This window comes from Phalacrocorax aristotelis, chromosome Z, assembly GCF_949628215.1.
Source record: "Phalacrocorax aristotelis chromosome Z, bGulAri2.1, whole genome shotgun sequence".
NCBI classification, from domain to species: domain Eukaryota; kingdom Metazoa; phylum Chordata; class Aves; order Suliformes; family Phalacrocoracidae; genus Phalacrocorax; species Phalacrocorax aristotelis.
In genome coordinates, this window is record NC_134311.1 from 28,925,117 (window position 1) to 28,950,451 (window position 25,335).

At 45.2% G+C, this 25,335-nt stretch overlaps 1 protein-coding gene across 6 annotated transcripts in view; it reads right to left on the reverse strand.

Moving 5' to 3' along the window:
* Positions 1-124: 124 nt before the first annotated feature.
* The window catches only part of ABCA1 (ATP binding cassette subfamily A member 1), a 94,433-nt gene continuing 69,222 nt past the window's right edge, over positions 125-25,335 (reverse strand). For 5 of the 6 annotated variants that reach the window (XM_075078644.1, XM_075078639.1, XM_075078640.1 and 2 more), the window contains 33 exons: positions 25,069-25,182; positions 24,423-24,594; positions 23,736-23,867; positions 23,070-23,209; positions 21,917-22,054; positions 21,146-21,366; positions 20,606-20,678; positions 19,897-20,099; positions 18,894-18,942; positions 17,883-17,996; positions 17,374-17,525; positions 16,775-16,899; positions 16,282-16,380; positions 14,933-15,122; positions 14,683-14,777; positions 14,250-14,282; positions 13,575-13,680; positions 12,810-12,884; positions 12,225-12,394; positions 11,118-11,295; positions 10,518-10,633; positions 10,285-10,429; positions 8,905-9,028; positions 8,146-8,275; positions 7,894-8,014; positions 7,642-7,704; positions 7,066-7,172; positions 6,496-6,637; positions 5,081-5,215; positions 4,210-4,313; positions 3,989-4,081; positions 3,565-3,808; positions 125-3,363 (listed from right to left, as the gene is read on the reverse strand). In XM_075078644.1, coding sequence (XP_074934745.1) covers positions 3,223-3,363; positions 3,565-3,808; positions 3,989-4,081; positions 4,210-4,313; positions 5,081-5,215; positions 6,496-6,637; positions 7,066-7,172; positions 7,642-7,704; positions 7,894-8,014; positions 8,146-8,275; positions 8,905-9,028; positions 10,285-10,429; positions 10,518-10,633; positions 11,118-11,295; positions 12,225-12,394; positions 12,810-12,884; positions 13,575-13,680; positions 14,250-14,282; positions 14,683-14,777; positions 14,933-15,122; positions 16,282-16,380; positions 16,775-16,899; positions 17,374-17,525; positions 17,883-17,996; positions 18,894-18,942; positions 19,897-20,099; positions 20,606-20,678; positions 21,146-21,366; positions 21,917-22,054; positions 23,070-23,209; positions 23,736-23,867; positions 24,423-24,594; positions 25,069-25,182 — 4,244 coding nt within the window. In that variant the 3' untranslated portion in view covers positions 125-3,222. The remainder of the gene's footprint in view (positions 3,364-3,564; positions 3,809-3,988; positions 4,082-4,209; positions 4,314-5,080; positions 5,216-6,495; positions 6,638-7,065; positions 7,173-7,641; positions 7,705-7,893; positions 8,015-8,145; positions 8,276-8,904; positions 9,029-10,284; positions 10,430-10,517; positions 10,634-11,117; positions 11,296-12,224; positions 12,395-12,809; positions 12,885-13,574; positions 13,681-14,249; positions 14,283-14,682; positions 14,778-14,932; positions 15,123-16,281; positions 16,381-16,774; positions 16,900-17,373; positions 17,526-17,882; positions 17,997-18,893; positions 18,943-19,896; positions 20,100-20,605; positions 20,679-21,145; positions 21,367-21,916; positions 22,055-23,069; positions 23,210-23,735; positions 23,868-24,422; positions 24,595-25,068; positions 25,183-25,335) is intronic. The other variant, XM_075078643.1, reaches the window with a different exon arrangement.

Below are 25,335 nucleotides of genomic sequence, written 5' to 3' on the forward strand. Positions count from 1 at the left end.
TAGAGATACTGGAACTTGCTTGTACATTATCAACCGAAGTTCACACCACAACAAAACTGGGCAAACAAGAACTGCTAGCAGCACTCCTCAAAAGAACATATGCAAAAAACACTTTGCAGACCAATGGTGCCATAACAGCTTTATTTTTTACTTAACACAAGGCAATTAGAGTGCCTTTTAATACTTCACATAATTATTAGCAGATACAAATATATATACTTTTTTTGCTTTTAATGAAAGTGTCCATTTAAGGATTTAACTTAGACATTTCAGTTGTGAAATCTCTCTAGATTTTTGCAAAGTTAACAGATATTCCAGTGCAAAAATAGATCCCATTACAGATAGCATAAAGTGCTTGGAATGAAGGACCAACTGTTATTCAGGAGGGAAGGATAAGCGCAAAGTGGTAGTTTAACCATGGGGACAATACAACTTACTGAAATACAAATGTACTACAAAGAGGGATGCAACATGTCAACGGTAATAAAATTTAAAATAAGTTAACACCTCAGTGCAGTTTTATTTTCAAGAGTGGTTCATGTACTGTACGTGACTCGAGTGATTTTTCCCCAACACACACTTGAGTAATTAGTGGCTGTCTGAACTTACTCTATGACAAAATCTTCATGTGAGAGTTGCATTATGCTGTCTGTTCAGTACAAACAAGACAGATTAGAGCTGTAAGATAGTACAGTTAATATCCGTGTTTAACATTTTGTCACAGGTAGCAGACTCTGGATGAGCAGACAGTCACAAGGCAATAGGAATCAAGAATCTCTTTTTGGAGGGCTAAGGAAAGAGTATTATGATGTGACCTGTTTCCTGCTGACTTTATCATTTTCATGCCCAGTTACAAAGAGCAAACCACAGCCCTTTAAAGGACCAAATGTGAATCCTCCCAGAAGTTGTTCTAGTTCTGCATGCACTAGTTCGGTGCAGTGCAAAACTTAAGCCCTTCACTTTGGTGACTTAATGCTGATTTGTAATAGTGATTTTTAGCAGTGGTAAGCCTTCAATACATGCTGTTTGTTTCACTGATACTGTAACATACCTGCAGCCTGTTACAAAGAAGTCATGGCTGTAGCTCAGCTGTTTAGTAATTTTTCTGCACCTGGAAGTCTGATATATTCATCACCCTTTAACTCATCCCCATAGGGTGATGATGCCATAAAGGTAATTACAAAGCATGTTTTAAGTGAGGTATACCAATCCCCATTACACTCCTTTCTCAATCCCCTTAGCAATGTGTTACACAGATTTTAAAAAAAAAAGTATGAAAAAGGCACTTCAGCAGAGCATGTAGTAAGCTCTTACTTTATCCCAAGGCAGGACACAGCAGGGACTGGGAACTTGTGCTAAATATTTTAACTGTTTGTGTATTAAAAATGCTGAATTGGTCAGAGTTGCACTGTACACCCGGAAATACGCAACCTTCTTCAGGCTCATGCCAGCCTCTCACTGTTTGTTGGGCTGCTATGGGCGTGTGCAGAAGAGAATGGTCTGTGACTGATTCACGGCAGAGTAGCATCAAGAACTAGTGCAGAACCTGTACAGGTATTTAAGGTGGAGGCATGACATACAGGAACAGCCCAGGAACTGCACTTGGGTTCAAACCACATTACTGAACCTACTTCTGAATCTGAAAGCAAGACAGAGGGGCCCCGAAGTGTATAATCTCCCACAACTGCTGTACAATGTGACCAAAAATTGGTTGCTCTTAATGTGTAATATCCCCTCCAACATTGTTTGGCTTTGTAGAACTTTAGAAATTATTCACCAATGTAACTGTAGCACTACAGTTTTATTCTTGAAGGGGATTTTTACTGAAGCAGTTTGTCACATGTATAATGAGGGTGTATTCTCTAGTTAGGGATCACCTAATGACTGAAACTACACTGCACAACAGAAGCAGAAACTTACACATTAATCTCATGTTATACCAGTTTCCAAGCGGGAAAATTTTAGGTGAACAACTTGCAGTAATTGCAGATAGTGGCTGATTGCTAGAGTCTGGAACTTGGTCTGGAACTCGAATGTGGCTTTCGCTGAATGGACAGAATGAGAGCATAGCATTGCAGGCGTAATGTAAAGAAATACTATGGCTACAAAGATCAACTGAAAGCACTTTCAATCCCTAATTATGCTACCTACCTATTTAAAGTCATAAATAATACTGTTTAAAAAAAAAATCTACATCTCACTTCTAGTTTTATCTGGCAAAGCCAGAAACAGCAACAGGCTTGTGCTAAGCAATAACTTCAGATGATGGGTACCTTTCTGGTGCAAAGCAGGGGTTAAGGAGCAGATGTTACGTATCTCAGTGACCTCTCAAGATTTAGAATTTGCTCTCGGCATTAGCAGCTTGTACAACTACTGAGTTTGCTGCTGTGGTCCAAACCTTAAGTCTGCTTTCTCACCCACTTCCTCCTACTAGGTGTTCATGCAGCTGCTGCAGTACCTCGACGGAGCAGGAGAGTACTTAACTACACAAACACCTAGTCAGAGTAGGTTATTGGTTGTGATGCTGGTGGGATGATCCTGTGCATTTGCAGGGTTCACAGTTCTGCATATCACCACTTCCTGATAGAGATGAATGGATATGATGGCCCGTCTCTTGCCATCCCATCTGCACAGCACTGCTCTGTGGCCCCAGATTTGCCACCCACTGACCTATACCACTCTAGGAAAAGCAGCTGGTCAGGTAAGTTCTCACAACCTCAGGCTACAACACTGGTGGTGATTTTCCTTGCCACTGACTGTCTTGGTGCTTTCATTGCCAGCAATGGATGTAGCACCAGGAAATTCCCACTCCTGACATGATTGTTTTAAAGACTACAACGTGCATGTCTAAAATATCTATAAATTAGCCACTGGCCATGATTCCTCAATAAACTATTTCTGCAACCCTAGTAAAAACATACTGCACAGGACAAGATACAGTATGTCTGTGAAAGCCCACAGCATCTGGTGGGTGCTTTACCACAGCGTCAGAGTTATACTGTAATGAGCTAAGTTCAAGTCTTTCACTTGAGAACAGTACAAGACGACTCCACGAGGCACTGCCCCTGTAAAGGAATTTTGTTTTTGTTGCATTGATTTGCATTGCATTGAATGGTTATCAGTACAGTGTCCAGTTTCTCTTCCTCTAGCTTCTTTGGGAGTATCCTAATCCCAGGAAAAGGAAGTTCGCATTCTGCTCATCATTTCTTTGCTGAAATTGTCTCACACACAACTTTCTTTTACCTTCTCATCTTGCAGGAAGGAATTAAGGATTGCAATGTCTACCACAGTCTGGTTTTTGTGCAATGACAGGTCCTTAGTGTGGTCGTCATCACTTTGGTCCTTAGCGAAATTTACAAATACCTACAAGAAAAAGAGGTCTTGTCACACATCACCCTGGATTTTCATTAATTCAGGGCTTTTTATAGACTGGGCTTCCTGTACTAGTCCTGGGATTCAGTACTCTGCTGAAATGCCCTTAAGAAGACAGGTCCAGTAAATTGGTGGATTTATTCCTACTTTTGCTCAAAGCAGCTTTTGGCAGACAGGCTACTAAGAACTTACTTGGTCAAGTGTGGTCTGAGAAACGGAGTAGTCTTCTATGTGGAGTCTCTTTTTGTTCTGAGAGAGAATACTGAATATTTTAGCCAGGGAAGATGGTGAAGAGGGAAGCTGGTACTGCAGCATATTCCGATGCTTTTCCTTCAAGACACTTCCAGGGAAGGCATGCCCAAAGAACTCCTCAACAGGCTTCAGGTCGGGATTTGCCCCTGCAATTCTCACCACTATGGTGTAGCCATCTCCAAACCTATGAACAAGAGGGACAACACGAGTTAAGTGCCATTGAAATAGAATTGCAGCTTAAAATCCAGCAGCATTTCCTACAGCCAGAATAGCAATGGGAATGCTGCAGAAGGAATTAAGTCTGACTGTTATTGCCATCAAAATGCAGACAGCTCTGTGCTGTAAGTGAAAAGGAAATAGCTACCTGTTCTTTAGATGCTGGACGCTGCCCAGACACCTGAATCGCCCATTGACCATTATCGCCATTCGAGTGCATAGGGCTTCACATTCTTCCATGCTGTAGGCAGAAGTAACATCATTAGCACTACAAGCAGCAGTGAAGGGCTAGGCAGCCAAGCAAAAAGTTAGCATCCAGCCCTGGTAGATGCAAAAGCCAGGGTATCGTACAATTGGGCTGCTACTTGCCTGTGAGATGTGAGCACCACTGATCTCCCCTCTTTGATTACACTCAGAGCACAGTTCCACAAGAAACGACGTGCTTTGGGATCCATCCCTGTTGTTGGCTCATCCTGCAAAACATACAAAAAACAGGTTAGTCTGTTACATTCTACTGACAAATACCTCATCTCTGAGGTGACCTGTCCATTCCAATTTTGCATACAGAAAAAGCTGAAAATAAGGAAGTTTGACTCATCTTCCAAAATGAGGGTGTGATTTATACTCCAAATTTTAAGTTAGCAAACACCTTTTTCAGATCCGAGTAGTACTGCTTATACTGCAATTACAATATGTTGAAATATCCAGTTCTAATAGAAGTTAAAGTCAATTAGCTCATTTAAATAAAGCATTAACTTCCTCCAGCACTATCAACTTTGGTAATCCTAAGGTTTGTCCTCAATTCTAATGTAAAGAATCCCAAAATATTTCCAATTTTCACTGAATAATTAAAAACATAGGACTGATTCTCCTGCACAGTAAGATTTGCTTATGTCCAACAAGACGACTTATTTTTTGTAGGTACAGAATCTTTCCAGGAGTACTGAGGTGGTGAAGTTACTACACAGCTGGCAGTTTGGGATCATGTTCGAGACCCCCACTTCCTCAGTGATTTTTCAGAAATAGAAGCTTGGAGGCAAATTATAGCTTGCACCTACATTTACATAGGGAATCTTTATTTCTGTGTGCTCTTTGCTCATTTTTAAGTGACTAATGATGTATTTAAACATTAATTTGATGTATTTAAACATTAGTTGGCCAGGAAATACCTAGTCTTCATTTGAAGCTGATTTTTCTGTTTTCCAAGGAAAGCATTAATAAGCAAAGGTTGCAGACTTACCAGGAACACCACAGGTGGCCCTCCAATGAGGGCAATCGCTGTGGAGAGCTTGCGCCTGTTCCCTCCACTGTAATTCCCAGCATATTTTTCGCCGTATTTCACAAGTCCCAGTTTCCGAATTGCCCACTCGCCAACCTACAAGAGACAGCACAGCAGCATCTTGAATCAAGCACAGCACCATCTACACAATGATGTTTTCCTTATGTGCTTTGGCTTTAAAAACATTTCTGAGAAGGGCCACTCCTCGGTGGATCTAATGCGGCAGGGATACGGGGTTTTGGAACATGCTGTTCACCTCTAGATCAGGACATATGCAACCTTGTCCCTGGGAGGCCAGAAAATCAAACAGCTGCAGCTTATTGGCCAATGAGCATGAGTTCAGCGTCCGTCGAGCCATGTTAACCACCCGTGTAGTGCTCTTTGCAGCACCGGCTTTAGCTAGCTTTCCAGTTGCTGTGGGCTTGCAGCAGGGACATGGTCACTACTGACACACAGCAATCCCACCGTGGTGCATCTTAGCCTTTCAGACAGATGGGGGGGATCTGGTTTGCTATTCAGGAGTATTACTACTGATGCCAATAGGTAGGCATTGTTGTTGCCCTGGGGTCTAAAGAGAATTAGGGAGAAGAAATTCAGCTGCTACTCAGACCATAGCCAGAACTGCATCCCTTTTCACATGGGCCTGGTGGGAATATCACACAGAGGAACTTGCCAGCAACTTTCGATGGAGCCTGCAGTTTTCACCCATCATCACTACTCTCAAAGAGAGTACCTGGACATACCCTAGGCACCAGCTCTTGCCCTATCCAATGCACTGGGTACAGATTCCTACTTACAGCAGTTCCTGTTCTGCAGCTCCCGGGACACATACAGTGAAAACTGCTGTTAACTCAAGAAAACAGCACTGAGAAGGTGACTGTATGGTGTTGGCAGCTGTCATTAGTTACCTAAAGGCTGTTAGTGTAACCCAATGACTGAATGCTGAAATAGCAGCACATTAATGATGCAGCATGATCTATCAGAAAGATGTAACAGCCAGTATGAGGCTTCTGTTAAGCTGCCTAGTGCTTGCTCCCTGGGGCTTTGAAGAATAAACTCTGGACAGCCAGTGAGGTTCTGTATGACCTGCAGCTCCACAGCCCTTAAACTCTTAAAGGAAAGAAGTAATTCAGTGGAAAAGTCCATCCACTATGAGAATGCAGAATCCAAAGAATCTGCCCTTCCATTTAGCACAACTTTCTAGGCAGCACTGAAAAACTACAGCAACTTTGGTTTGCCCTGGAAGAAAAAGGGGCAGATTTCACCATACATTATCTGCAGCAGCTTCACATCATGGCATTGCATGTGTTGCAAGGATGGTGCATGCAAGCAGGAACATCTGGTCACAGGGGCAGGTCCTACAGCACCATGTTTACCTTGCAGACTTCTTTCTCTGGAACACCTCTCAGGAGCGCAAAGAACTCCAAGTGCTCTCGCCCTGTCAGCAGTTCATTAACAGCATCGAACTGTGGGCAGTAGCCCATGTTCTGATGGACTTCTTGGATGTTGGACAAGATACTGTAAAGGAAAAAAAAATCTTTGTTAGGACGTCACAGTACTGGCTGCTATTTTAGGCGTTAAAAGCAGGAAAGTGCAACAGTGGTTCTGGAATCACTGAACTAGCAACAATACAGGATCCTAAAAGCCCGTCTTGGCCATATTCTTCTCTTCTTTCTCCCTGTCCCCCCTTCTTTTTTTAAATATGACATTTAAACATGAGAGGGCAGGTATTCAGGAGTGACTACCAGACTAAATAAATTTTCCTAAGCTGCCGAAGTACTTTACCAGACTCAAACGGCTGAAACAGATGCCAGGAGTTGAAAAAGGGAAAAATGGGGCAGAGTTTAGACTTGCTGGAAGTAGAACAAAGGCAGTGAAAGCTGGAGGAGAAAGCAGCAAAGGACCTGCTTTGACACAAAGCAGAGGAAAAATGCATGGTCTTTCACCTGTTTCCTTTGAGGAAAGCTTCTCCTCCTGTCACATCTGTATCACCAGTTAGCATCTTAAAAGTGGATGACTTGCCAGCACCATTTACTCCCAGGAGTCCAAAGCACTGGGGACACAAAAGAGCAGATGAGCACGGTGTGCCCAAGAACAGGATTCAGTTGCACCGCTTTCAGCACTGACAAGATGAGAGGGAGCAAACTTGACCCTCAGGACAGCTGGAGGGAGCCTTTAGTGCATTTTCAGAAAAATCCCCAAAACTTCTGGAGTTTAAGTACAGATCTTTAGGCTGGGAAAATGAACTAACTGTGGTGTCACCTTGGTGCAGTGCCGCCACAGTGTATCTGTGCCAAACCCTGGAGGGTACCAGGGTCTGGCTTCTGGTCTCAGACACTGAGAGTTCTGTGCCTTCTTCAAAGGCAGAGAGAGAGACAGAATCAGAAACTGCTTAAACTTCTACAGTTTCCTTTGATGTAATTTGAACATCATCTGTTTCTGATCTTATCCTGTCCTTTACTGTCTGTTGCTCTTAAATACAGCAGCAATAGCAAAGCCATAAATTTGACAGATTAGCTTACCTCTCCAGGGGGGATTCCAACACAGATTCTATCAACTGCTGGCTTTCGCTTCATTCTGTAAATCTGAAACCAGAAGGAAAAGAATGAGAAAGACAATATCAAAGAGAACCATAATTAAAACTATAATTATACATATTCAACACTCCAAACACAATCCCACTTTGATCCCACTAAATTCCTCTGAATGAGGCTTCTGGTGAACTGCATGGTGTTGTGCCAACAAGTCTTAGCAATGCAGAACTTTTCTGTCACCTTGGTTAGCTCCTTGATTTCCAAGATGTCACTCTGTCCTCCTCCACTAATTATCCTCTGTCTCTCCCTGGATACATCCTCATCTTCATCATTCACAGGAGGCAGCTTAGCATAGACAGGCCTGGAGAGAGCAACATAATAAAGCCTCAGCAAAAGATGACAGGGCCTCCATAGTTAATATTCTCCCCACTTCATGGGGGACATCAATGAAAACTTCCACCTGCTTGCGGTGAAGTGGAGCAGACAACCTACCTGGGTTTGATGAAGAACCTGTATTGGATGAGCACTGTAATGAGGAAGAAGACAACGCCCTCTACTGCCATGGCAAAGAGGTTCCTTCCCACTAGTTCCCACGACAGAGGGGACACGAACCGATTTTCTCCTGCCAAAATGAGACGCAGAGCAGTCACCTTTCCAGAGCAATGGGAGCAAGCTAGCATTTCTTCCTGCAGAGCTCACAAAGCTGGGCACCAGGGCAACTGGAGAGCAGCTAGTGGCAGGAGGGAAGAGATAGACCCCCACAAGGGGCCAGCTGTGGCTGCAAGTATATTTCTTACTATAGTGAAGTTGGGATTTGGGCCCAGAAAATTCAGTCTGCCAGAAAAGAGCTGGCCCACCTTCCTGAAAGGTTAGCGAAGCACAGAAAGACTGACTCAGGCCTGGCGTTTGCACCCCAGGAAAAAAAAAAAAAAAAAAACAACCACTTTCCAGAATCTCAGCTACTCTTTACACTTGGCCTAATGATCCTCTCCACACAGTTAGCTTTCCGCATTTTCCTTTAATGCCCGTAGTAACTCAAAACTCTGGGGATCTATCCTCCTGGCACCCTTCAGTCCTTGTAACAACCAAAAGAGGACAGCTGTTGAGACTTGCCAGCTTTGATCAAATCTGCAAATCATCAACTTCCAGTTCCTGAAAAGTCAGAGAAGCGGAGGGTGCTCATCCAGAGCAGACTCCAGCTTTTCCTGTTCAGTTCAGGCCACTGTCCCTGTGATACACAATTTCACTTACCAAACCTCTCCAGAGCATCAGCCATGGCCTGGTTTTTCACCATGTCAATGAGCCCCCGCCCCAGGCAGAAGTGGGGGAAGATGAGGAAGACAGACTTCAGTATGTCATTTATGTTGTTCAGCTTCTGTTAAGACAAAAGCAAGTGCCAGTGAGCCATCTGAGCAGAAAGCAGCCACCATCTGCCAAGTGGGACCCATGCTGTGACTTGACCCCTCCCTCCCCCAACACTGCAACCCCACAAAAATTCAAGGATTAGAAATGGTGTCCCAAAAGCCAGTGCCAGGGCTCCTCTGGACAGTCAGTGTTGTTGCATTGCTCAAGATACTGCTATTTATACAAGCAAACTACACTGAAGGAGAGATTCCTCCAAACGCTCACAGTCTAAAAAGCAGTGTCTGCAAACAGTAACATGCGGAAAGGCTACAGCTTGAGGCGACATGAAGGTTGTGATTGCATAGACTGGTTATCTCAGAGGCTGTGCGTAGCCCCTCCCTAGCCCATATTGCAGGCTCTAATCCTCTTCCTTTTTTGTCTTCCAGTTGGCTTAGCCCATGGGTTGGGCTGACAGCAGCCTGAGGAGAGGTTCCTGTTCTGCCAGGCACTTATCTTCAAGCATGTACATGTTTTTATTGAGCTAAAATGGGCCTTGTAAAAAAAGGGAAAATCATCAAGGACTGCCTCCTTATGTCCATGGGCAGCAGTACAGTGAAGAGGTAACTCCCACAGGGTCTCCTCAAACTCGTCCCACAAGGAACCCTTCACACCAGTATGGGTCAAATGGGGCCTGCTAAGACATCTTGTATTGCATACAGGCATGAGAGTAACCTTCCCCAGTAGGCATCTGGCTTTGGAAAAACTGAAGTGAGGTGTGTTAAGTTCCCAATACAATTAGAGAGGTATCTACCACAGGAGGCGAAACTGAGGGCAACTAAATGCTTGAGTGTTTGAAATAGCCTGTAGTAGACAGAAACTACCCCTTAAGAAAAACATAAGGAAATTCCATATAAACATGAAAATATTTTTTTTTTTTTAACCCTAAGGGTGATTGAGACTGTAAGAGGTTGTCCAGAGAGACTGTGGAGTCTCCATCTCTGGCAATGTTCAAAACCTGATGGCCCTGAGTAACCTGCTCTAGCTGACCCTGCTCAGAGGTTAGACTAGACAATCTCAGAGAAGTTCCACCTTAACTATTTTGTGATTATTGCCAGAGGGGGCCTTAACCCATTCCTGTCAGAACCTGTGTGTAAACCACTGCACTAGCTAATGTGTAGAGGCCAGGGACTAGCCTTTCTGGAGAACTGGCTGCTAGAGGCAACACACCACCAACACAGAACTAAATTGTAGCAGCATAAGCAGTGAGGAGCTTCTGGGGAAACATACGTTGTTGGTGAAGAGCTCCAGGACAAAGGTGGCCACGCTACCATTGATGCCAATGAAGAGGTTCACGCTGGTCAGCACAACATATGCTGTGCTGGGGATTTTGAACACGAAGGAGGCTGGATACATGAGAGGCGTGATGGACCACCTGCCAAGAGGAAAGGCAGAAAAATCAGATAAGCACCTTTCGAGTCTAAGAGCCTTCCCAGTCATCCATCTGATGAGAAATCCCTTACCCATAGAGAAAGAGAAGGAGAGCCAGCACAGGCAAGTTGGAGGATGACACATACGACTTCTGCTGGAAGCAGATGAAGATGATGATGACTAGCGTGGCTGGAACAATGTAGTTGCACTAGAAGGTGAGAAATACAGCTTTAGATTTGTTTCCAGATGACAAAAGAAAAGGTGTCTTTCTGCTCTGAACCAATGATTTTCAGCATTCTTCAGTGTTCCCAATGCTGTTTCCAATAGGAGACTCTTAGGAGTGTCACATGTGTGGACTACAACGTAGTACACAGGAATTTACACTTCTTGGCCCCTCTAGAAGTAGTCAATAGACTCTCAAAGGTTCTGGACACCACAGATTGAAAAAGAACAGCTTTGAACAGAGCAGAACAGGAGGCTACACAATCAAACGTTTTGGGGCAGGTATTTTTAAGTGACATAATAAATGCTGATGATTGAGCTTATGGTTACCCTCCCATCCTTTGTTCAGTGTTCCTTGTCCCACTGAATTAATGTGGTCCCCACTGGCTCCAACTGCACTTGGCACTTCAGCACAGACACCATGCAAACACAGAACAGAGGACAGTTTAGCACAGTCATAAAGCCCTTACCATATCCCAGACAAAGTTGGCCAGCCAGTAGATCACAGGCTTCACACCACTGATGAACTGCAAGTGTTTAGCCTTGCTGACACGTTCCTGGATGAGGAAGACCACAAAGCTGGCAGGAACAAAGGACATGGCAAAGATCACACAGATGGAGACTAGGACATCAACAGAGGTGGTCATCCTGGACAAAAAAAAAAAAGAAGAAATCAAAGTGTTTGTATGCTGGTGCTGGCTCCTTTGAGATGACGCAGCTCATGCAGGACAGTGCAGAAACCATTCCTCCTTCTGTTGTCCTTGTTTTGCAGCGTAAAGGATGACCACATCAGGCTGTCTTAAATACACAATTTTTCTCCAGCCATATAACAAAGGGAATACACACAGCCCGTTGGCACGTCAAGGGCAGCACCACAACCTGGAGATTGGTTGGTAACTTCAGCACAATAGACTGCTTTCTGCCTTCCTTATCACCATCACTTTGTTTCCCATTTAATGCATTTCTTGGGGTTCTTGGAGATTTGTCTTTTTTTTGGTGCTGTTTAAAAGTTCAGAGGTATCTGACTGCCATCTGACACTGCTCTAAGATTTGAAGGACGTATCTGCAGACAGTTTGAGTCTTGACTCTGGCTGGGGTAGTAGTGAACTAGTCAGTGCCTCAGTGGAGTAAGCCCTGTGCATCACTGTGTCCCCCAGGTTGAGACAGTGGACAAAACTGAACAGGATCTATCAATGGTCCCTAGTCAAACAGTGGCACCTCGGGACAAAAGAATGACCATATTTATGGCGATCTGCCTTTCTGAATATGGCTAACAAGAATTCCCAAGTGGCAGAAGGTCTGAAGATTACACTGATTCTTAGAAACTGAAGCTTCCAGGGACTCTGAGACATAGAAAGCTTGCACACCAGTACTGTTCAACAGCAAGTGCTCAACAGCACATGTTGCCACCTGCCCAGACCACGGAAAATAAGGCCAGTGTGTTAAAGCCTAAATGCCACAGGCCACTGAGCGTCCACTGGGTGTCCCTTACTGAGGCTACCACCTCCCATGTTGCCTGCTTCCAGTAATCAGCAGCTGATGAGACTAAACCCACCCATGCCCACATCAGGACTTACAGGGCCACTTCAGAGAGCTGTTGCTTGGTGAGATTGAGTGGGTGATTGAAGGCAGTGATCCCATAAGCTCGAGGGTTTTTGCCCTGCTGCAGGTTGGCCCGAAGAATGGCATTATTGATCACATTCAGGAAGGAGGCGATGGCATGCCAGCCCTTGTTGTTGAACCACACCTGCAAGGGATCACATCAGCATCAGAAAGGCACCATGTACCTTAGCTACCTAACAGGCTCCTGAGCCCTGCAGAACATCCCTTCCTCTACGGAGGGCATATCCTTTCCACATCCTTCCAGTTGGTTTGCTCAGGGACAGTTTGATCAATAACCACAAGAGGCTGCTGGAAGCTATCACTGAGCCAGCGCTCAATTCCTTCTGGGCCTTAGGCCTAGACTCCATAGGAGAAACAGATTCTGGGGAAATCCACACAAGAATACAAGCTGCATTTGCTCTACCAGCAAATACAGAGATCTGGTCTGCACAGTTGTCCAAGGCAAACTGCTGGGACTTTGCTAACTTGCTAACTAAAAATAATTCTAGACTACCACAGTTTCAACTAGCAGGCACAGCAGTGAGGACTGGGTAATTTACCTTCACATTGTTCTTTGTATCCAGGCCTTTCATGAAACTTGACAAGCTATTGAGAAACCGATCTCCAGAACTCCCCTGCAAAGAGCAAAGAGACAGTTACTTCCCCTCTGAGAATACCATTATTCATGTCATGGAGTCTAGCAGGTGTCACACTACATTTTTCAGAGCTCTGACAGTTTTCTTTCCACTCTACAGTGTATCCACCAACCTGGAGGTAGTAAGAAGGCTAGAAACCCCCACTTTCCTTCCCCTTTCTTTTCTGCAGTCCCACCAGTAAGCGAGGTCAGCTTTAGGCCTGCTTTTTTCCCAGCACAAGGTATTAACCAGAGTTGCACACAACCTTCAGAGACATTGCAGCCCACGGGCAGTCTGAGAAGAAAGCAGTAGCCCAAATTCTCTTCTGAGCCAAGGTGGACTCAACACAAGAATGTTCAACTGAGGTTTTGAAGGAGATGGAAACCGCTTGTTAATTCCCTGAGACAGCCTACCCTGTTCTGCCACAGAACACTCAAGAGGTGCCTGTAGTCCCCACTGCCTTGCAACTGGCATTGGGCAGAACCCACAGCAGCAATGTGGACTACATAAGCCTCACCTGAGCGTGTCCCCAAGCCTTCTGCTGTTCCCAGGCATCAGCACAGAGGCAACAGGGAGAAGCTACTAGACACAGCTAACACACTCATAAAATGCTCCTCATTTTATGGCTTCCCAGTCATCTCCCAAGCAACACAACACTGACATTAGTGTTTATGGGGGACAGCTGCTCACCTGTGCTAGCTCCAAGATCTTCTTCACTTGTTGAATGGCATCAGTGACTTCATGGCTTGGAGGAAGCATGAGGGAACTGCTGGCTCCCAAGGAAAAGCCACCATACCTGAAAGTTCAGACAGAAAGTGATGCTAAGGCCTGACTACTCACAGACATGCAGAAAATGCCACTCCTCCTCCCTCCCCGGATTCCTCCTCTTCCTGCACTGTATCGAAGGCCAGTGTCTCCACTCTTACATGAAGAGATGGCTTTGATCCTCCTACACTTCTGCTTAGCCATGATGTCTCCTACTCATTTCTGGGGTTAAATACCCATCTTATGAGTGGTCAGTGTGCTGTTCCATTCAATGAATGCAGCCATCCTCTGCTGCCAGTGCAGGCAAAGCAGGACATCTTCCTGCTTCCCTGCTTGAAAGAATAGCACCTCCCAGGGTTGAGTAGCAGTCAGCTGATTCTGCCAATCTTTTCAAGCCAATGTTGCCCTCTGCATAAGGCAGGCATGCCTTCCCATGACATGCTCTGGGGTTGTCACAGTTTATCTGCAAACATGCTCCCTCAACATTTGGCAGTTAAGAGTCACAAAAAAAACCTGCCAAGTGGGGTGGGTCTGTCCTGCTTAATACCATGCTCAAGAGTTAGTGGACATATACGAGCTAGAGAAAAGACAGCAACTCACCTGAACTCATTCACCCAGATCTTATTCTTTAAGCTGTAGAGACAGAAAAGAAAGCCAATGTATAATACGTGGAACAAGAGGAGAGACAGACCTACCAGTGCTGCAGGCACATGGCCAGGGAAAAGAGTGCAATAGCCTCTCACAGCTGGCATGTGTCCCACCACTCCTCTTCAGTGTAATCCCTGGGTTGGTGCCCAGACTTCCCCCATACTCTGTCTACAAGGCTCAGGACGCCCCCCTCAGAGCTGCCACAGCATCACCAATAAAGCAGAAACAGCACTTGAGCTGTGGAGCAGGACAGTCTGAGGAGCTGAGTGGGTCTGGCCCACTGCTAAAGAGTTTGGGTTGCCCAGGCTTATTTGCCTGATCTGCGCAACATCCCCCACAGAGCATTTAGTAGGGAGGGAAGGGAGAGGGTGTGTTCAACAGCTACCTTTTCCCAATGATCTGCGCATAGGTTTTCACTAGGTAGTCCGATACATTGCGACCTGTCAGATTCTGTAGGATGTCAGCAGTGTCTTGCTCGCGCTGGCATCACCAGGGAAAACACAGATAAACAGCCATCAGAAAATGCAGATGCCGAGTCAAACAAACCATGTGCAGCGCTGCATGCAATAATCACACCCAGCCACTCTGCTCCCCAGGAGCACCCCTCACAGCAGCACCACTGAGCACCATCCTACCTGTGGGGGTGGCAGCCCGCCTGCACCAGGGGGGCACACAGGCAGCATCTTCTTGATCTTCTCATTGCTGCACTCACAAGATGGGGAAGGGTTCTCCATGCTCCAGTTGCCTTTCAAGAAGATGTCCAGGACTGAGTCTGGGACTGAAGCTGTGGTCCATTCATTCTGCCCCACGGTGCAAGGAGTGTCTCTGTGTCAGGAAACAGGCAAGACAAATGCAGTTTTAAAAACAACTGTGATGACCTTTGCTTACAAGCCATTTAAATAACAAACACCACAGTCCCCACAAGAGACAGGCTGTTTTTCAAAGGAGCCTGACCTTACTGGCACAAACAGCTCAGAGCAACAGACCAGACTCTGCAGCTTCTAACAGATCCCAGTGCCAAAGAGGCAGAGGTTGGCCAACACTGAGTTGTGCCAGACACTCCCCTCTTCTCATTCGCTCCACAGCATGCAAGTCCTTTGTCTCAGTCAGTCCAAGCACACATAGAGTCCAGAGTTCAAGGAGCATCTGGACAACGTTCTTAGTCATATAATTTAGTTTTAAGTTGTCCTGCTAGGATCAGGGAGTTGACTTGATGATCCTTATGGGTCTCTTCCAGCTTGAGATATTCTATGATTAATTTCTTGTGTGACATTTCTGCCTTTGGGGCACCAAAATACCGCTCTTCCCAAAGGCAGCATCAGTGAGCAATCTCTTTCCCATGTCCCATGGGTAGAGTAACCCAGCTTCTGTGTCTGGTTTTGCAGGATACAGATTACTTTCCACCACTGGCCAGCACATAGGGCCCCTTGCCCCCCTTCCCAACACCCTGTGAACACAAGCTGCAGTTCTTCCAGACTAAGGACACACCATCCTGGACTCTGTATACCCCTTCTGCACTCATGGCCTGGATCTTCATTGATTTGCCCAAGGCAAGTCAGTGGCAGAGCTAGGAAACACCACCAGCACTGTCTGGACTCTCCACTCCTTCTGCTGGTACTTGGAGTGCTAACCTAGGTTTCTAGTGCAGCTAGAAACAGAGGATTGTGGAATGGGAGTAGCTACAGTCAACGACATACAGCAACATGACTAGGTCCTTTTCTGTGTTGAGGATCAAAGAGTAATTTGCGGGAGAGACCACTGTCTCCTCTCCATTTCTGTCAGTAAGGGCTTGTACTCAAAACTCACCCCCTCACCATGCTGAGGGCTGGTAACTTTCTAAAAGGTCTTGAGCAGAAAAACTGAATCTAGTTGCAACTTTTTGCTCTGGCCATGCACGACTACCATTCCATAAAGCTGGCTAAATTTACTGGGTGACCAGAAGCCAGCGCTGGGCTTCCCCTTCCCAGCCCAGAGTTCTACTTACGGGATGGAATGCCCCTGCATACAGCGTGTCCCAAAACCAGGCTTACTGAGAAGGGCATCCAAAAGCCTCTGAGTGCCTGCATCTTCTGGAGCATCATTGCTATGGATACAGCAGAGAAACACTATCAGGTCAGTGAGTAACAGGCACACAGTAAAAGCAGCAGCACAGAAAGGGTGGGAGCACAGTGAAGGAGCTCAGGAAAAGGACATGGGTGGAGATTTCCCTTTGAGGAATGCTTGGCCTAGGAGCACACACAGACTCCTAGTCTTTTTGCAAAGTATTACTAGAGTCACAGCACCATTCAGAAATTGATGTGACCGTACCAGTAGTTAGAGTGGGTGTTTAAAGATCTAAAAACAAAATACCAGGACTCTTAAAATGTGCATGAGCTAAACAAATTTAAACAGCCTGGTAAGGAACTCAGTAATTCACATTTGCAGACAAGAATAGAATTGTAGGATTTAGCATAATTTCTAGACCACAATAAACATACCTAATAAAAGTATACTGCTCATCATACATCCAGGGCTGTAGTTCCAGGCTGGGATACTTCCCAAAGGGAGGAACAATCAGGCTGAACATGAGAGCAATACACACAAAGACAGCTGGCAGCACAATCTGAAATTGCAAGGAAAGAGCAGGCCCTTTTTAAAGCACATGTTCCCAGAGACATCAGGAGCTACATGCGAGTCATTTAACGGATCAAAACTTTTTCAAAGTTTCCTAGGAAGGTCTTTACTATTTACACCAAGGCACTGCTAGACACCAACACGAGACCTATCCAGCCATTCAATCAGGGCACTCACTTGTGATGGAGAGGATTCAGCATTCAAATGCTGCTCTCAAGGCCAAATTTGGATTTGAACCTCAGCTGCATCCTTGCTGTGCAAGAATGCCATAACCACTTGGTCATCACGTAACTTCTTTCACTTGCATAGACCCCCTTTTGCTCAGATGTTTGGATGCGCAGTGAAGACCAGGCTTGGTTACCCATATTCCCTTGAGGTTTTCTGCCCACTTTCAACTCTGAATACAATCCATGATCCAGAGCTGTCCCTGCTGAGAGAACCTGCACATGTTGGGTGGTCTCACCTGAGCAAAGAAACCCTTCCGGCTTCTCTTGGCAATAAGCAACCTCTTCCACAACAGAGCTGTGAACTGCTGCTGGGTGAGCTTCCAGCCTTTCATCTGGTAGGATCCTTTCCCATCCATGCCACTGAGAAGGTCTGTCTCTCTGGATTCTGCTAGCAAGAAAAAGTGACCCTCATTCAAAAGCTCACAGAAATGTTCTCTGGGCACTTCTCTGCTAGAGACACAGGGTGACAGCTGGAGCAACTACTCTCATGCATAAAAAAGAAAACAAAAACAAAAAAGAGCGTGGTGAGCAGAGACAGCAACAGATATTCTCATGAATGGATTTTCACCCTTATCTCTGAGCCTGGGTGGGAGGAATGAACAGGCTGTGGATACTGCACTGCCCACTATTCCTAAAGCCAAACAAACCACCACTCCTTTGGCAGGATCCTCAGCCTTACGATCTGCAGTATTTGTAAGATGAAAGAGTGTCCACAAGAAGAAAACAGGCTTTAGCCGAGCAATACCTGGATCTATGTCTGAGTCATTAGGATCAAATGCATCATCTTCTGTAAACGGACGAAGGCAGCTCTGTCTATCTCCAAACACACGCCTGTTCCTTCTGGCTGGCAATGTCCCATCTGAAACCAATGCAGTTACAATTAGCTGATCTGCTTCAGTTCATCTCCAATTAGCCCCAGAAAAAAACCAAAGCAATATGATTTCCATTGTCTTCCAAGTAAGGAGCTGCACTGGAGTGACTCCAGTGCAGGTAAAAGCAAAACAAAGACTGCCACTCTGCAAAGGTCTTATGTTTTATGCACCATTTTTGTGTGCTGACCTAGAAGCTTCTTCTAGTGCACTGGACACTTTTTCACTCAGCCATGGAAACTGCAGGCTGCTCTCACTCTATGAAAATTTTTACTTAATATGCTTATGACTCCAAGTGCAATTTGCTAGCACTAGTTTATCAGGAAATGCTAGCGCAAGTACTTAATGCAGTGAGCTGCTCTCAGAAAGAGTCATTTGGTCTCTACTGCAATCTGACCCTGTCAGGAGTTTTTTCCTATTCCTCAGAGTAGACAATAGCGTCAGTCAAGTAATTCATACACTAGAAACTCTCCACTATTACAATATAAACATGCCAGCACTGATTCAACAGAAGTTAACAGTATGTTAAAGCATGTATTAAGAATACTAAGAACAGCTATTTTAGGTCATTAAAAATATTAGCACAGCGGAGTTCCAGTTCAGTCTGAAACAGGGCCTCTGACACTTTGGCATGTGTCACTGTATAGCTGGACATGCTGCCATACACAAAGGCTATCCACCTGCCCAAGGCTGGTGAGACCAGGAACGCTCCTTGTCTGATATACCCACTAGGCCCTTTATTCCCCTGAGAGTTAAGCCCTGCACTGGATTTTACTCCTGAAATATCTAGGCTTGGCCAGTGTTGTGCTTAAACAGCAGAAATACCATATAAAAAGGCACCTCCCCCTGAAGGCCCCTTCAATGCTGTAGGAGACAACTACACCCACCTGAGGTTTCTGCATCCACACCACTATCATCAGCCACTTTCAGGAAGATCTGAAAAGCAATTATAAGTGTCAGTGAAAATTAAAAGGGGAGTGATATTGTGGGGACTGCTTCAAGAGATGCCATCAGAGAGCACAAAACTGACAGATGCAGCATGAAAACAGAGGATATGGGGTTTACCCTGTGCACGATGGGGACATGGACTTTGCGGCTTCTCTCCAGCTTCCAGGAGCCAGCCTGTAACCACATACTAGCCATTCCCCCTTTCAACTGTCAGTACTCAGTGCACCTCAAACACAAACTCCTTCCTATGTTTCAGATAAAGACCTAGTTAGTAAATTTGGGGGATCCTACTCTGACAGTCCTGTTCATGACTGAATGCTTTGTGGAGCTTGTCCCATGGACTCTCCTAAACAAGAAAAAAAAAATTTCAAACTGCAGATAACTGCCAATGCCTTTACAGCTGTGGGAGGACCTAGAGGGCAACCTCAATAAGTGACAACTTCAGGGTTTCATATTTTTTAATAATGACAAGGAAAGCTAAAAAAATCACATAAACAGGGGATAAAGTGCACGCCAGGAACAAACCCTAAAAAATATCCCTGACAAGGCATATGTCCAAGTAGTTTCTGTAAAGTATGGTCTCCAGTACTGAAATGTATGCTTTCAGTTAAGTGCAGCACAAAGCATCCCTAAAAATACCTCAAAGGTGTTTACACAATCGTTAGAAGCCAAACTGGGGGCCAAGCTTCACTTCTCAGCAAAGTACAACTGAGTACAAAGGACCTGCCTATGCTTGCCTGTACTACATTTCAGCTTTTAATGCACACTTCCATGAGCACACAGTTAAACAGGGCAGAAGATAATCTATTTTGGAGAGGAACACAAAGCTGCCTGTTCCACAACAAATGTTTACAGGAAGAGACAAGACTCCATCTTGTTCTTATTTCTGCCATGATTCATTTTCAACAGTTTAACTGAAAAGAGAATCTTCAGCTCACTCACCTCCTCCAGGGTGGTTTCAGAGATGCCATAGCTGGAAATGCCAAGATCAGACAGCCGGTCATCAATTTCATGGAACAACTCCACAAAAGCTCCCTCTTTAGCAGCCTTGTACGGCAAGACATAGGTTAATTCATGGCCAATGTCCTCCACCAGCCTGGCCTCAGAAACATGTTTTGTAATGAGATTTGAAATTGCAGACACATCTAGAAGAACCAAAAGGAAAAGATGGTGTTCATCTTATTACTGCTAATTATGTGGAAAGACGAGCTCAGTCTGAAAAGCCTTTCCGGAAGGAAAGGAGGGAGAATGGGACTTCTCTGGAAAGCAGCTCATTTCCATGGAATATCTGGTTTCTTTTTACATTCAACACAACCTTGGACAAAAAGCCTGGGAAAGCTTTTACATGCTACTGGCAGCCCTGCAAGTCACTGATATGCAGTTCACCAGCAAAGGTTACATATTGCTAACAGGCCACGGTACTATGTAATCTTTGGTTATTAAATCTCAGGACACCTTGAACCCAGATCAGCTCACTAAAGAAAAATGTTCCAATATTTACAGATTTAAAAATACCATCTCTGTGCATTTCATAGTTGTCCCAAGACTGTAGCTACACAGGGGCACAAGGTTAAGGCAGTTGTCCAAGGTCAAAGACAGAGCAACGTCAACACTGGGATTGAATCTTACATTCTTTTCCAAGCCTCCTCACCTATTGTCAGTGTGTCACTTTCATGGTCACTGCCAAGGCCAGCGTCAGAGCTGCTCTGGGAGACACTATCGTCCTGGTCACAAAAGAGAAGACAACCATTGTTCCCTGCTGTTTAATTAAAAAGGAGCCCACCAGACACTACACACTAGATAACTTCAACCAGATGCCGTAACATGCTGGATACTCCACAGAGGAGTCAGAAAGCAATGGTGACATACCACTGCAAAGGGCTGAAATACAAGTAAGAGGTCACAGTTATAGAAGTGCATGTTACAAAAGTGTGCACCTCATGTATACTGCATCTTCCCAATCTGTTTTGCACCGCCAGCATTGAAAGAAACTATAATAGAGATGTACATCCCATGCAACAGTTTAACTAGACATGATCTGGTGTAGTACTTAAAAGCAAGTAACACTTCTTTTAAAGAGTAGGGGATTTCTCTTTTGAGACATTCTAACACGCAAAATCTTAGCTGCTGCTTCCCATAAGTCTAAGATTTCATGAAGGAAGAATGAATGAGCAAGAAGGGTCAGCTGTACCTTCTTCAGATAAGACACTGTGCTGCTGCTGTTTCGGCAGGAGCTCAGAGAGGAATCCACATCCTTCTTGACCAGGGTCAAATAATAGCCTGTTCCCAGCTGGTTCTTCAGGAAGAGAGAAGAGCCAACACAGCAGAGCTTGCCATGAGAAATGATGGCAATCCGGTCCCCCAGAATGTCTGCTTCATCCATGTGGTGCGTGGAGAGAATAATAGTACGGCCTGGAAGAAAGCAAGGGAAGACAATGCTGGTAAGTCAACCATACCCATGTTCCCAAGCCAAAGCCACAGTCACCTGGATCTTGCCATGATTATAGCAAGGAGGGAATGCGAGGTTGATGCCACAAGTCTAAGCTCCTTTGAACAAGGCTAGCAGTATGCAAAAGGTTCACAACTGCTGTCATGGGTTTATTCTCCCCACTTTCTGCAGGCCCTTGTCAAGCTCAGCAAAGGCAGGTTAATTTCATGTCAGCAGGGTTGGCTGCAGAGAGCAGGACACTGCTGAATACCACATGTGAACTTCTGACTTTAACTGCCCTCACAACCCTGTGATGAACTTTGTTCATGAGCTCTGGACATGAATAGGATGAGAAAGGAGGACAGATAAGAGATTAGAACATCCTTGTCCTGCATGCTCTTTGTTCCTTCCTCAGTGCAGGCAACAACAGATTTGCAAAGACACACTGCTATTTTGGGAACACTCATTAATCAGATTGATTTTCTTTTGCTTTCTGTGACACATTCATTAGGAACAGAGGAAAAGACCACGTACCTTGCCGATACTTCAGGAGCAATTCCCATATTCCTCTGCGAGAATATGGATCCACCCCAGCGGTCGGCTCGTCCAGAATGACAACCTTGGAGCCACCAACAAAGGCTAAGGCAACTGAGAGCTTCCGTTGCATGCCACCTGACAGGCACAAGAAGAAAGAGGTGTTCAGGCTGAGGCAGGGATGGGGGGGAACAGCAATAGCTGCAGCAGAGTGGATAATGAGCTCTCCAAGAGAAAGCAGAACTGCACACTGAGAAGGCCAAGCACTGCTGCTGTTTCAGGCCTTCAGGGTCCCACCACCTTCAGGACAGGGGATAATTCACCTGAATGGCCTTCCCTCAGTGGAGTCCAACTCTCCTCCTACTGCAGGAAACCACACCTTGCAAGCCCTTCCATAAGTGAATCATACTGTCTCAACATAAGCAGTGGAGAGGCCTAACTATATCTCAGGATCTGGAGGCACAGGTCTCCAGAGCTTGAGCCGCAGAAATAGGTCCCCAAGAGACACCCTTCCTGTGGAAATATGCCAGCAGCAAGGAATTATATTACACTCTTCAATACTAAAGCCAACCTGTGGCCGTCTCTCTCCCTTCCCAAAGTCAAATGCACAGTCTGTGCTGACAGTTGAGTCAGAAACAAAGGAGTCTCAGTCCCTCAATTGTCTGGTACAGACTGATACAGGAACCCTGCTGTTCCTGAACAAAGGGGAAGGACACTGCAGGATGCCAACTGAAGAAGCAGAAATTAGGATAAGAAATGCATATATAGTTCATGAACAGCAAGGGACTTGGATATTATTGTCTGAGCCACTCTCACCTAAACCCATAACACCCAAACACATTAATAAGCACTTGCAGAACACATCATGTGTAGCTGGAGCACGTCATAATGGAAACAAGTACAAAATACTCAGAGAAAGCAAGTGACTTGTTATGGCCATCAGACAGCATAAGATAGTGTAATATTTTTAAGTTTACTAAGATATACTGATTAGGTACTTAATAAAATAACTGACTTAAGTGCTTAATTGTGTGGTAATCCATATTTAATTGGAGGATCCAACCAAGGTCTGTGACGCTGTCTCTGTGAAACCCAAGAAAGTTTTTCTGGAACTGAGGAAGCAGCTGAGAAATGTAAAAGCAGCTGAACCTACCAGAGAGTTTGCTTGTCCTAGCTTTCAGCTTGTGAGGCAAACCAACATCCATTGCCATCTGCTCCATCTCCTCTTTCACCTTCTTTTCCGGCAGCCCTTTGAGCCGAGCGTAGAACCAGATGTGCTCCTCCACAGTCAGCCTAGGGAACACAAGCAGGCTCAGGGCACAGCTGAGAGCACCATGCAAGTATTCATCCCTTGCATTAACATTAAAGCAAGCATGTTTGTTTGCTCAGGGAAACATCTCTTAAGGCCGAGATTTCAGGAAGGAGCTACAGACTGGGTGTGCTCAGTTGGGCCTGATTTCACAGTGTGGCTGTTTAGCACCAATTTAAATAGTCCTCCTTCAAAGGTGCTTGACAGAGTACCCCAAACATCCAAAAATCACTAGAAACTGGGGAAACATTTGGCCTAGTTAAGTTTAATGGAGTAGATTTCTTTAAAGACAGGCGAAAGTTAAAAGTGTAGGCTCTTGCTTATATCTCACAGGCACGTATGAACCTGCTAACAAACAGAATGTCCTTGTATCAATCTCATACCACCCTACTGTCTCACACCATGCAACAGATAGGAGACAATATGCTTTCAGCCAGGACAGTCCTATCTCTAAAGAACCCAAACATCTATTGGGTAACACCAGCCCTGCGTCTCACAGATGCTACTCACAAGTCAAACAGCACATTGTGTTGTGGACAGACACCCAGGTTCTGCCTGATGGTGCTGAGCTCAGAGCGGATATCTTTGCCCAGAATGAAGGCTGTACCCGAGGTTGGGGGGAACAAGCCAGTCAAGATGGACCTGAAGGACAAACACAACAGATAAGCACATTCCACCACAAGGATGTGGTTGCTGCACATGCCAGGATGGATGAATGAAGAGTGGGTAGAAGCCCTGGGGAACTCCCGCATCAGGAAAGGTGTCTAAGAAACATCTCACTAATGGATTAAAACAAAACAGCTCCAATGGTTTTAACAGTGATCAAAGCACACCCACATAACTCTGCTTGAAGCAAATATTTTTTCCTCTAAAAGCTTCTCATCCTTTCAGTCCCAACTTGCTTCCTTACATTTGTAAGTCAGAATCACAAATAACATTACTAGAAAATGCTGCCAGCAGATTCATTTGGCACCACCCCAACCTGAACTACCTCCAATTTCAGTCCCCTGTATCTGTGTACCTTCTGAGGCAGCTGCAGAACGAGGGCAAACCAGCAGATTTTACCAGACTGAAATCAGTGCAGCACCCTAGGCTGCACCAGCCTGCACACCGCACAGCTACCTCTACTATGTTGATAGGAATCTCAGTATTCAGAACCACTTCTCCCATGGTCTTAAAGCATTATTTTGTTCTTACATGGTAGTGGTTTTCCCTGCTCCATTATGTCCCAAAAAGGAGGTGATTTGTCCTTCGTAGAAGTTCAGTGTGAGACCATCTACAGCAACTTTCTTGCCATCACGATAAACCTTGACCAGGTCCTGGATGGAAACACCAAGGCTCAGATGCATAGGCTCTTCCTCCTTGCAGACTGGAAGAAAACAGAGCAAAGTAGAGAGCTATGATATGTTTTAACAGCAACTGTGTCAGACTTCTAACAAACATCACATTCCCCCAGGTCTGTGGAGATGCAAGGAGAAATGAGCTATATGAAGAACTGACCACATTTCTTCCTCAGGGACAGAAACCTTCCACAGAAGTTTTTCTTTAGCTCTTTTCTCTCTACTGGACTCATATGGGAGTTGGCAATGTCCAGTGTCACCAGGGTTGGCAAAAATGGGAGGAATTCTCAACTCCATGAGGCTGGAGTACCCACCTGCACTCAACTGGGCAAGGTACCTTGGGTTTATCTGGATACATCCACCTGATAAGCACACCCAAACTGTAATAACAAAGGGATGACCAATTTCACCTTAGCCACACCAGTCATGCTGTCCTTGGACTCTCCTTTCAAAAAAGGCAGACCATAACACTTCACTGCAGAAAGACTGTGTCCAGCACTTACCTTCTGAAGGTCCCTTCTGGTCCGGATGAGGGTGCTGCCTGTCCTGTGGTTCTTCGCCAAACCAATAGGACTTTGTGAAAGGAAAGTACCAGGGCCTAGGAATCCCGTACTGGCCTAAAGAGAAAAGCCTTACATGAGCCTGACTGCATCTGTTTTCTCATATTAGCTTTCAGGACAAGAAGGAAAGTATTCCAAACCACTAAACCTCTAGGTTAGGGAGAACTAAGAAGAGATCTTTCATGGTGAAGACACTGCCACACTTTGGGG